At 59.9% G+C, this 12273-nt stretch overlaps 2 protein-coding genes across 10 annotated transcripts in view; one reads left to right on the top strand and one right to left on the bottom strand.

Moving 5' to 3' along the window:
• MAP4 (microtubule associated protein 4) overlaps positions 1-6024 on the top strand; it is a 152163-nt gene extending 146139 nt beyond the window's left edge. For 6 of the 7 annotated variants that reach the window (XM_082046514.1, XM_082046515.1, XM_082046517.1 and 3 more), the window contains 4 exons: positions 2213-2294; positions 3261-3370; positions 4329-4476; positions 4624-6024. In XM_082046514.1, the coding sequence (XP_081902640.1) occupies positions 2213-2294; positions 3261-3370; positions 4329-4476; positions 4624-4631 (348 nt within the window). In that variant the 3' untranslated portion in view covers positions 4632-6024. The remainder of the gene's footprint in view (positions 1-2212; positions 2295-3260; positions 3371-4328; positions 4477-4623) is intronic. The other variant, XM_082046513.1, reaches the window with a different exon arrangement.
• Positions 6025-9306: 3282 nt separating this feature from the next.
• Positions 9307-12273, bottom strand: part of DHX30 (DExH-box helicase 30) — a 34304-nt gene continuing 31337 nt past the window's right edge. For all 3 annotated transcript variants that reach the window (XM_082045069.1, XM_082045067.1, XM_082045068.1), the window contains 2 exons: positions 12037-12176; positions 9307-11120 (listed from right to left, as the gene is read on the bottom strand). In XM_082045069.1, the coding sequence (XP_081901195.1) occupies positions 10885-11120; positions 12037-12176 (376 nt within the window). In that variant the 3' untranslated portion in view covers positions 9307-10884. The remainder of the gene's footprint in view (positions 11121-12036; positions 12177-12273) is intronic.

Genomic DNA, 12273 nt, shown 5'->3' with positions numbered 1-12273 from the left:
TTTACACGGTGCAGGTAGTGTGTGCGTTGTTGAAGATTTAACGGGCGATTTGGAGGGCACGTGTATTTCTCTGCCCTTTGGCTCAAGCTGGGCTGGGAAGCGCTCAGAGACAGAGGATCCAAAGAGCGATGGGGATCAGCCTTCCCGTCCAAGCTCCGAACCTGCTTTAGGAGCTGAAGTTTGTTTCTGACACCAGGGCCTGAGTGTTGGGTCTGTAAATGCAAACCCAAGTCTCTAAAGGTGTCTCCCATTGCAAACTGGAAGCCACTCGCGGTAGAAATCTGAGCAGCAGTTCAGTTCCATTCAGGTGGGATGTTTGGATCCCCGGGTGAAGTCGTGAGGACTCGGGGCTGATAGTGAACGTTACCGTTTTAAATGCATCCTGGGAAATACATGCAGGTTTGTTCCGGTTCCAAGGAGACAAATGCTCGTTGTGGAAGCCGCGGTGGCTCCACCGGGCCCGCGGGGCCGAGGTGTGCGGAACGCGGGGCGTTCACCCCTCCGCAGACATGCTCTGCCAATTCTCATTAAGCTTTTAGAGCCAGTTGTAAGTGAACAAATTTTTGCGACATTCGAAAAGAAAGATTTTTGTATTTTACTGTGAGACAATGTTGGTGTTGACACGACTGGGAGAGGTGAATCCTCACCCGACTACCAGAAGATCCCAGATTGTTACCACAATCATTGTTAACAGAAAGTTAAATGTCAGCTCGGTGGGCGTTTGAACCAGATGACCACGAGTTCCTTCCAGTGTAAATTATCCGATGTTTGTGTGACATGAAAGATCTGCCGCTAGTCAGACAAGAACTTAATCCTGGCACAGGAGCTTTTCATCCTGGTGGAGCTGGGACTCCACGGTGAAGGTGTCAGAGTGGGGCTCTGTGCAATGCGCTTGGGCCAACTGTCGGACAGGAAATGTTTTTTGAGCAAAAAGACAAAAAAAATGTGACGTTTTGACTCCACCTTTGTCCCACCCCAGAGAAAACCCTTCCCCCCACACTCAACGATGTCCCCGAACCCCACGCGGGAGCACGGGGCTCATTGGCTTGGGAGAAGGTTGTTACCGAGTCACGGGCATCCACGATTCCATGGCTGCGTCACCAAACGTCCTGTCACTGCAGGTTTGATTTGCCGGCATCAAGTCACTGGCAGAATGGGGATAAAGAATGTGATTCTGGGCAACAGCTTCCCCGCTGCAGGGCCTGGGGACAGCAGGGTGACCACGAGCCAGCACTGGGCCCTTGTGGCCAGGAAGCCAATGGGACCTGGGGTGGGTTAGAAGGGGGTGGTCAGTAGGTCCGAGAGGTTCTCCTGCCCCTCTGCTCTGCCCTGGGGAGACCACACCTGGAATCTTGTGTCCAGTTGTGGCCCCTCAGTTCCAGCAGGACAGGGAACTGCTGCAGAGAGTCCAGCGCAGCCACCAAGATGCTGCAGGGAGTGGAGCATCTCCCGTGGGAGGAAAGGCTGAGGGAGCTGGGGCTCTTTAGTTTGGACAAGAGGAGACTGAGGGGTGACCTTATTAATGTTTATAAATATATGAAGGGTGAGTGCCATGAGGATGGAGCCAGGCTCTTCTCGGTGGCAAACAATGATAGGACAAGGGGTAATGGGATCAAGCTGGAACACAAGAGGTTCCACTTAAATTTGAGAAGAAACTTCTTTCTAGTGAGGGTGGCAGAGCCTGGCCCAGGCTGCCCAGGGGGTTGTGGAGTCTCCTTCTGTGCAGACATTCCAACCCCCTGGACACCTTCCTGTGTAACCTCAGCTGGGTGTTCCTGCTCCATGGGGGGATTGCACTGGACGAGCTTTCCAGGGCCCTTCAACCCTGACACTCAGGTTCTGTGGCTGTGACAGCGGCCGGAGCAGTTTGTCCCCCTGGGGCACCGTGATCCGTCGCCGTGTCCCGTTCTCGGCGGGAGGAGAAGCTGCCAACAAAACCCAACGGTGGTTTGTCCGCTCATCAACCCCTCCTGGCCGGTGCATTGAAGTCACTGCCATGGGGCTGTGACACGGATCTTTCTCCAGTCCTGCTCCTACATATATTTGTCACTCCTGTTAATTCAAAACGGCCGCACAGAAAGGCCCGCGGGGTGAAAGAAAGGAGAGAGAGCTTTGTTATCTCCTCCTTTTCCTCAGATTTACTGCAGGCCCCTTGGCCCCACGTTCCCAGGCGTGTTTCCATGTGCTGAGCTGTTTCTTTTTGCCTCTTCAGGTGCAGATCCAGAACAAGAAAGTTGACCTCTCCAAAGTGTCCTCCAAGTGCGGCTCCAAAGCCAATATCAAGCACAAGCCAGGTAGAAATGTTACCGTTTCCTTGTGATTTGTCGGTAGATGTTGCACGTCACCCAAATTCAGTCCTAAGCTGCGACTGAAATGGTTTTAAGGGGTTTATTGCTTTCAGGGAGTATTTCTAGAAGCTTCTTAGCGATTCCTGGTGGTTTCATCAGCAGAGACGGGGATTAGGAGATGGGAGATTGTGAAGATAATCTGCTTTGACTCAATTCTCTTCTTTCCTTCACATTTGGAAAAAAGTGGATATTTACCATAGTCCGGGAGTCGGGAAGGTCCATCCGTGCTCACCGAGGCTTTGGGAAGATAAAGTGACTTTCCTCTAGTTCTTCAAAGCAGACACAAGGGTCTTTTTAGGCTTCAGTAGCAGCTCCCATCTTACATAACCCACTTTTGGCTCTTTAATGCCACGTTACGGGATGAGCGGCAGGAATTCCGTGCTCCCCGCTGAGAACACAGCAATTACTCAGCTGAATTCCTGCAAATCTCGGGGTTCCTACCCAAGCAACACCGAGGCCACGGAGCACAGACGGGTCTCGGGTTCGAGGTACCATTGTTCAGACCGGACCTGTGTAGCATCCCAAAGCACAGCTGGTTCTGATTGAAGCAGAATAACCACCCAGAATCGGCTGTTCTCAGCTGTTTTCACTGATTTCTGTTAGACCGAAGGGGTTGGCTTCCACCGTTGACCGTGCCAAGCGGCCAAAGTGCTGGGGACGGGGGATTTGCTGCTGTGGCTGGGAAGCAAAGTTGAGCTTAGTGGTGCTTAAATAGGGGGTTTTGTGAGAAACCTGCTGGAGTATGGGCTGCACTTATAGAACTGCGGTGTTGTAACGCAGGAGAACCTCCAGCCGACACTGAGTGTGTTACCTGCTCGTGTCCCTCCCCACGCTCCCCGGTGCCCCCTTGCTGGGCCGGCTCTGAGGTGGGACCGTCGCGGGGGTTTAACAAACCGCTCGCTCTTGTTCCAGGGGGAGGAGATGTCAAAATCGAGAACCAGAAGCTGAACTTCAAGGAGAAGGCCCAAGCCAAAGTGGGTTCTCTGGACAACGTGGGACACTCGCCGGGAGGAGCCGTGAAGGTGGGTGCGGTGAGCTCTGCATACGGCAGCGGCTGCGGCTGCTCCTCCTTACCCCGCGGGACAGACAGACAGACAGAGGAGAATCCCCTCCTGAGTCCCCGGGACAGACAGACAGACAGAGGAGAATCTCCTCCTGAGTCCCTGGGACAGACAGACAGACAGACAAAGGAGAATCCCCTCCTGAATCCCTGGGGCTGACAGACAGACAGACAGACAGAGGAGAATCCCCTCCTGAGTCCCCGGGACAGACAGACAGACAGAGGAGAATCCCCTCCTGAGTCCCCGGGACAGACAGACAGAGGAGAATCCCCTCCTGAGTCCCCGGGACAGACAGACAGACAAAGGAGAATCCCCTCCTGAATCCCTGGGGCTGACAGACAGACAGACAGACAGAGGAGAATCCCCTCCTGAGTCCCCGGGACAGACAGACAGAGGAGAATCCCCTCCTGAGTCCCCGGGACAGACAGACAGACAGAAAGAGAAGAATCCCCTCCTGAGTCCCCGGGACAGACAGACAGACAGAGGAGAATCCCCTCCTGAGCTGCTCCAGCCTCGGGTCATTCCTGGGGCTGCTCTGGCCCCTCTCCAGCAGCTCCATGTGTGTCCTGTCAGGGACCCAGCGCTGGAGCAGCTGCTCCCTCCAGGGCTGGGCTGCTCCATCGTGGCTCCTGCTCCGTGTGTCCCGTGCTGGTGTCGCAATGTCCAGCTCTGCAGTAGCTGGAGACTCCACATCAACATGTCCCCAAATCCCACCACCATGTACGCAAACCCCTCCGTGCTCCTCACCCCGTCCCATTCAGCGTCACCGTGTCACCGTGTCACTGTTCCCAGGCCTCTGCCTCACCTGTCCTGTCACCAGCGTGTTTGGGGAGGGGTGCTGAGCTCGGCACCCCGTGTCCCCGCGTGTCACACCCATTGACACCCATTGACACCCTGTCCCCTCCCCGTGTCATTGCAGGCCGAGGGGAGCGCGGAGCCGGGGCAGCTCCCGCCGGGCCCCCCGAACGGCACGGAGCCGCAGGAGAACGGCGTGGGGCCAGCGGGACCCCGCGCCGGGGGCGACCAAAGGGACGTTCAGAGCTTCGAGACTCAGATCCAAGAAACAAGTGAGTGTTGGGTGTCCCTGCGCGCGGGGTTGGGGACAGCGGGGCAGAGCAGCCGCCGCGGCCACAGCCGAGCCTGTCGTGTCCCTGTCCGTGGGGTGTGTGGCTTTTGGCCTGTTTTAATTCAGAAAATTGCCTTTTATTTTCCAGGCATCTAATGATGACATTGTGGTATCGTCTCCCGTCCCCCCCTCCCCTGTCCGTGTGTCCCCCCTCCCCGCCCTTGTGTCGCTGCAGATTGACCCCCACAGGCTGACGTTCCGTGCGGAGGCCAAGGCTCGAACCCACCACGGAGCTGACCCCCCGTCTCCAACCCCCACCCCTGCGGCAGCACGTCCAGCCGGGCCGGTCACCTTTGTCACCGCCGTCCCCCGCGGCGCTTTCTCAGCAAGGCTTGTGATCCACCCCGACCCCGTCCCCGGTAACGCAGCTTCGCTCTCTGAACCCGGCGCCGGCCGCAGCCGCGGTGCCGGCGCCGGCAGAGCTCGCGTCCCGGCTCCCGCGCTCGGCCTGCCCGGCGCCGCGCCCCTCTGGGGCTGGAGAGGGGTTTCCATCCCTGGTGGTGCCGGAGCCGGAGCCGGAGCCGGAGCCGGAGCCGCGGCTGCCGTGGGGCCGAGCCGGGCGGCGTTAACAGGGACGAGCTGTGATCTCTCTCGCTTCCTTCCATTTTTGGTTTCTAAACCCCACCTTTTCCTCCTTGCCGCTTCAGTTTCTGCCGATCCCGTTTGACGATGATATATATTATACACACACGTTAGGCTGTTTTAACTGTTGACTTTAACCTTTTATTCTTCGTGACGACGTGTTGATGATTTATCGTGCTACAAACCCACGCTAAGTTTCCTTTTCTCTTTCCTTTTCCTTAACCGTAGGAGAGTAGAGACATTAACCGCTGCTGCCGTGCCGGCTTTATTGACATATCCAGCAATTGTAACTTTTCTTTTGTTGTTGGGTTGGTTGTTTGGTTGTTTGGGTTTGTTTTTGGTTCTTTTTTAATATTTTCAAACGATGGAGCAAACTCATGGGATTAAGCCATGTCCGGAGCGGAAGGCGCGGGAACGTGATAGAGGAGGATTTGCTGTGGCGGGTGAGGCGGAGCCCGAGTCGGGTCGGACCCGGGACCTTGCGGGTGATGTTTAGTGCTGGACCCGCGGCCCGAGCGCGGTTCGGGGCGGCGGCTCCGGGCTCGGGCCGCGGGGCCGTGTCGGAGCAGGACGGGGCTGCGAGCGGTGGCGCTGAGCCGGGGCCGAGCGCCCGGGCCGGCGGGGGAGGCGCGAGCTCCTCGTTTCGTGTTGCGAATGACACTAAAGAAATTAAATGTAAATAAATCGAAAAAAAAGTAAAAAAAAAAAAAACACAACAAAACAAGCGTTCTTGGGTGGTCAGAGTAATTGAAGCAGCGCGGAGCAGCGGGGGCAGCGCCGGAGCTCGGGCGCGGGGCCGCAGCCACACGAGAACCCGCAGTCTGTATCGACACAAAGATTCTTATTGCACTTGTATTTTTTATATTAAAAGTTTGCATGATTTCTAATAAAATGGCATTAAACTGTACTAGTTTGCATCAAAGTCGTCTGCTAGTTTCAGAAGTGCTTCTTTTCTCCTCTGGATACAGATTTAAACGAGTGAATGATGCAGATTTGCACCTGAAAGGGGCCGTTATATATACCCTGGAAACTCCCCGTGCTTCCTCCTCCTCCTCCTCCTCTCCCCTCCGCACCCAAACCCAGCACCCAATCCCAGCACCCCCGTGTTCCCCTGGCCAGAGCGACCCCCACGGGCCCCCCGCCCCCTCCCCAGGATATATCACCGCCCCGCGTGCTCGGTTCTCAGCAGCCGCCCCCGGCTCTCGGGGCGCAGGGACAGGGAGGAGCAGGCGCAGCGACGCGGGGGCCGCGCCGGCCAGGGGCTCCAGCGCCGAGCCCAGGGCGGGAGCTGCTGCGGCGGCGCCGGCTGTTGCCGGGTTTGCCAGACGCGGTGCTGCGGTTCAGGGCCCGCGGGGGGACGCGAGTGGCAACGTTGCACTTTATCTTCCGAGATTGCAAAAAATTAAAGAGCGAGCGAAGCCCCGAGGCTGTTGGGGCAGCGGCGGCGCCCCCTCCCCGCGCTGCTCTGAGTGTGGCCGCGGTTCTGGTGTCTGTGGGCGCTGCTGCAGCTTCGGGGCCCGTCTGAACGTGCACAAAGCGCCAGCCGGACACAACCCGCCCTGTGCTGGTGCCGCTTGGACACTCGTCGTGCCTGCGCGTAGCGGACAAACCGGCGACACTCGCGTGCTCTGGTTCTCTAGGACAGCTTCTGTTTAATATGGAGTTGTTTGAAGTGTAAGGAAGCGGCTGTACGTGTCGCTAGAACGGGAGGAGAGTCGTGTTGGTGAAATGAGTTTAGTTTCCTGTCTGGCGAGGCTGGTGTGAGGGGTTAGTGCTGAGAGCGGAGCGGCGGCAGAGCCGGAGCGGCGGGCAGAGCAGGAGCTGCGGGCAGAGCCGGAGCTGCGGGCAGAGCAGGAGCTGCGGGCAGAGCCGGAGCGGCGGCAGAGCAGGAGCTGTGGGCAGAGCCGGAGCTGTGGGCAGCACAGGAGCTGTGGGCAGAGCCGGAGCTGTGGGCAGAGCCGGAGCTGCGGGCAGAGCCAGAGCTGTGGGCAGAGCCGGAGCTGTGCTCATGCTGGAGCTGTGCTCATGCTGGAGCTGCGGGCAGAGCCGGAGCTGTGGGCAGAGCCGGAGCTGTGGGCAGAGCTGGAGCTGCGGGCAGAGCTGGAGCTGCGGGCAGAGCCGGAGCTGCGGTCGTGCTGGAGGCAGCCAGTTCTCTGGGGGTAAAACGATGAGCGTTGTGTGAATTAGACGCGATGTGAATGTACCGGGGCCTGTCCGGACGCCCCGCGCAGGTCCCGGCTGCTCAGGGCTGTGGGAGCGGGGGGTGCTGGGGCCTCTGGACCCTCAGCAACGGCCCTTCCCGGGCTGGGGGTTGGGAGGTGTGAGGGCTGCGGGGCTGGGGGCTCAGCTGCCGGATCCTGGCGACCCCTGCACATCAGTGGCATTTACAGTTCTTTGGGGCTTTTCTTACCGTTCCAATGCAGGTACCGGAGTTCGCGGCTTCGCTGCTGCTCCCGCCCCGGGGTCAGCGTCCTGGCCGCGAACTGAATGTAGTTTTCTACGCTGCCCCCGCTGTCGTCCCCGCGTCGTGTCGGTGTGCGTGGGCTCTGGGACCCGCGCGTGGTCGCGTCGCTCAGGCAGAATCTCTGGCCGTGGGAGGCAGCGGAGCCGGATGTCACTCGTGTCCTTGGGGTGACATGGGCTCCTGTGTCCTCCCACAGGCAGGAGGAGGGAGCGGCCGAGCCCGGGGCCGCTCAGGCTGGTCGGTGCTGTCCCTGCGCGGCGGCCGGAGCTGTCGGAGCTCAGCAGCCTCTGGGCTCGGCACTAATGTCACCCAAACCCCCCCCCGGGCTGGGGCTGGGTGGAAAGTGGCTCCGTCTCCCCTGCGCCTCCCCAGCTCGCGCCTCGCCCGCTGCTGTCTGAGCAAAATCAAACACGAGGCCCCGTCCTGCGCCCCTTGTGCTCGTCCCACCCCAGCATCAGCATCACCTGCAGCTCCCGTTACCCCGCCATGTAGGTGCAAGGAGTAACGACGTAGTAGGGAAATGAGTGCGAGGGGACAGGGCGGTGGGGACAAGGGCTTGGGGCGCAGGGCCTGGGGGGCTGAGCCGGCTCTTGGCTCCGCTGCAGGAGTCACGTCAGCTCTGCCTCGGTTTCCCCGCTGCAGGGCGGAGGGGAGGCTGCTGTGGGGAGCGAGCAGCGTGGGGAGCGCTCTCTAAATGTGATTATTTAGCGTTTTGTGTCATAGGATCGGTCCGCGGTGGCACCGGCTCCTCGGGGGCGGTGGGTGCGGTCGGGAGGGTCAGGGCTGGGACGGAGCTGGGGGAGGGGCTGGGGCAGAGCCCCCTCCTGCCTTGGGGGGTTCAGCCCGGTTCGGTTCTGCCTTTGCCGCCCTCCCGCACGGGGCTGTACGACTGTCGTCTCCTTAGCAACATTTCCTGATTTGATGTTGTGATTCTTACTGTTGTAAAGGTTGAAATTAAATAAAGCTTCTAGATGTTCCTCCTCAGCTTGGGTCTCGGTTCATGGGGGGCGGGAAGGCCGGGAGGGGGGCTGGCACATCTGGGGACACCTGACGTCCCAGGGGTGGCAGAGGACGCCACGAAGCAGAGTGAAGAGATTTTCTTGTCTCTGATCCTTCAGCTGCAAAACTCCCCCTTCCTGGGCTCTGCCCCCAGCCCACGGGCACCCCGCACACCTGGGGGTTCTTTCTGCCCATCCCACCCACTCCTGCGGGGTCCTGGACCCGCTGTGACTGACGGGGGGTCCCACGGTTCCTTTCCTTGGCCGGGGCGGGAAGTGCCCGCGGGTGGCTGAGCTGCGGGTCCCCAGAGTCCCCGCGCCCTGGGGAGCAGCAGCTGCTCCTCTGCCCCCGCCCCAGGACCCTTGGGGTGCCCCTGGGAGCCCGGGGGTGTCCCTGAGCCCCTGACCCTTCAGCTCCCGAAGGCAGCGCAGGGTTTTCCCGCAGCGCAGGGTTTTCCCGCAGCGCAGGGTTTTCCCGCAGCACCAGCAGCCCCAGCCCTCACCCCCGTGACCAGCACAGCCCCCGGTGCCACAGCCCAGTCCCAACAGGACACGCCGGGTCCCAAACCCCCGATGTGGGGCAGCCCCGGGGCTCGGTCCCCCAGCAGGTTGGGGCGGCTGGGACACCTCTCCCCCAAAGCTGCGCCCAGGAACAGGCACTGAACTTCAGCCTCTTCTCAGCTATTAAAATACACATTATAAAAAAGAAAGAAGAGGGCAGAGGCGGTTACTACTCTATCCCTTTTTATTGTCTTTACTCTATGTTGTAAAAAGATCCAGTATCACATAACAGCCACTGAAGTATCCCAATACCACACTAGTTCTGAACCATTTACACAATAGCTTAGTCTTCTTTTTTTTTTCTTTTTTGTTTTTTGTTTTAAACCTGCTGAAGGGAACCCCATAGTGCCCATTATACAGGCCAAAGAAACAAACACTGCTCAACTCAGAGTGACAACCTCAAGCAAGTGAAATGAGGATGGGAGGGGGTGGGTGGACACCGGCTGCAGGACGCCCGGGGATGGAGCCGGGGGGCCCGGAGCCTCCGGCCCCCAATGGGGCACAGACCCCCGGCCCCGGAGCCGCGGGGGCCTGCAGACCCCGCTCCAGCACGTCGGCTCCTGGGGCGGAGGCCGCAGCTCCGCTAATTAAAGCCCATGAGGAGTAAATTAAACTTGAGCAGGGAGAAGCAAAGGGCAACCCCAGGGAGGCGGCTCCATCCTGGGACCCCTCGCCAGCGCCCCCCCTGTGCTGAACCAGCCCCCGCTGAGCGATTGGGTTCTATAGAACCAGACCTCACCTTGATTTCAGGTACAAAGAGCATAAGAAAATGGTGAATAAAAACAAATGATCCCAGGCCCCGTGCCCGCCCGGCGCCCGCGGGCACAACCCCGGCTGCGCCCAAACCCCCGGGAGCTCGTCCGCTCCCAAAACGTCCAGCCCGAGGGCTCCCGCGCGTTACAAACGTTACCGAAGCCTCACAACAGCCCTGTGAGGTAGGTCACTGTCTTCATTCGACAGGGAATCCAAGGCAAAGCTGGGATTAAATTCCGGGTTTCGCATTTCATGCTGTGCCTGTCACAATCCTCCTTCCACAGAAATATGGTCCCCGTTCATAGAAAACAAAGAACGTTGTGCCTGTGCTCCTGGCTTCCCGCAGGAGAACGTGCTCACGGGCGGCGCAATCCCGGCCCGTGCGGCACAGTGACAGGGATCCGGCCTCCGACAGCGGAACAAGAAATTAAAAATAAAACATCATAACAACAACGCAAGAGGACAAACAGCAGAGGGAGGTTCGGAAGGACGAGTCCCATCCCGGCGGTGACGCCGCGGCGGGCGCTGAGCCTCGGGGTCCCACCCGCAACGCTGCGGCCGTGCCGCGTCCTGGGGCGCTGGGGACGGTGACCACGAGGGCGCCGCTCGCCGGGCTGTTCCGGAGCTGCTGGATCCGCGCTCTGCCCGGCCCCGCAGCCACGTCTGTCTGTCCGTCCGTCCTCCTGCGCCGGGAGCAGCTCCCGCCGGCCCCGTGGGGAGGGGGCAGCGGCTGAGGGTCTTGCCGTCCGGTTGGGTTGGGAGGGGGTGTCCGCGGCGCTGGGGCCCATCGGCGCTTCCAGTCCATTCCCGGCGCTGGCTCTTCCTCGGCGGTGACCATGCCCGGAGCCGACAGCAGGAGATTCAGACAACATTAATCTTCTGGGATGGAGAGAGATGACTTCACAAGGGATAAATAGAACTTTTATTTAAATAAACATTTGTGAACATCTTTATACAAATTACAAGTCCCCACACAATCCTCGGGCTGTGCCTAAGCGCCGAAGCTGCCGGGCGGGCCCTTGAGCAGATCCACCAGGATGTCGAGGAGCTGGCTGTGCTGGTGGTGCAGGTCCCCGGGGATCGCCGCCATCTCGTAGCACAGACACGTCTCCACCATCTTGGAGAGCGAGACGCGGAAATCCCGCAGGAGACGGATGGTGTAGGAGTCTCCCTCCAGCACCAGGAGATCGCTGTCGGTCAGGGAGACCGTCGCTCGCCAGCCGTCGTCTTGGTGGGAAGAAGAGAGGAGGTGAGAAGGGAGCGGGGGGACCCGTCCCGGCCGCCGCAGCGCGTCTGCCCCAGCAAGTTCAGCGCAGAGTCTGGGACTCAAGCAGAGCCCAGCAGCTCCGACATCGCGCCGGGAGCTCCCCGCTGGTTCCCGTCTGAGCTCGAGGCCAAGCGCAGCACTGCCGACCCGTGCACATGAGGTTCTCAGGACATGCTTTAGTGGTGGTCTTGGCAGCGTTGGGTTAACAGTTGGACTCTATGATCTTACAGGTCTTTTCCAACCTCAATGATTCTGTGATTCTAAAAACCCATGGGTTAAAGCAGCGTGTCTGTGGGGAGAAGGGCTCGCTCCTCCCTACGTGCCAGCCTGACTCCTCGCTCCCAGAAAGGAGCCTGCAGGCAGGAGCCTGCTCGGAGCTCGGTGTCCTCACCGCCCTGCAGAGCGACAGCTGCCAGCACTCACAACCCATGGCCTTTGTGGCCCTCAACAGCAGCACCGTGTCCAGAACAAGAGGCTTAGAAAGACAGACTGGACATGAGGACAGAATTGCTGGCCCTGAGGGTGGTGAGAGCCTGGCCCAGGTACCCAGAGAGGGGGTGGATGAACCAGCCCTGAGACATCCCAGGCCAGGCTGGACGGGGCTCTGAGCACCCTGAGCTGGTGTCGATGTCCCTGTCATGGCAGGGGGACTGGGGGGCTGGGAAGGTCCCTCCCACACAAAGTGTGTTGTGACTCTCTGATTCTGAAACAGGGAAAGAGATTTGGCTGGGGGACAAAGAGCTACCCAGAGATCAAGTGTCGCCATCTCGCAGCCCCTCGGGCTGGGGCACAGCTGGGGAACGGGTGCTCAGGAGCCTGCAGGAGCTCGAGAGGACAGACAGATGGACCCGTCAGCCCCACGGCCGCTGCGCTCACCTCGGACGTGGATGTCGGTGTCGGTCATGAGCAGCACGGCCAGCGGGTGCACCTGGGAAGAGTCCCGCACGAACACGCCACCGTTGGACTTCACCGCCATGAAGTAGGTCAGCCAGCGGCTGTACAGCTTGGACGCCTCCCTGCAGAGGGGACGGCTGTGTCACCGCGGGGAGTGTCACACGTGTCGGGGGCAGCGAGGGGGTCCTCGGAACCACCAGCAGGTCCCCACCCGCCCAC

The sequence above is a fragment of the Streptopelia decaocto genome, assembly GCF_964273445.1.
Source record: "Streptopelia decaocto genome assembly, chromosome: 2".
Taxonomy (NCBI): Eukaryota; Metazoa; Chordata; class Aves; order Columbiformes; family Columbidae; genus Streptopelia; species Streptopelia decaocto.
This window is presented reverse-complemented; position numbering and strand designations above follow the sequence as displayed.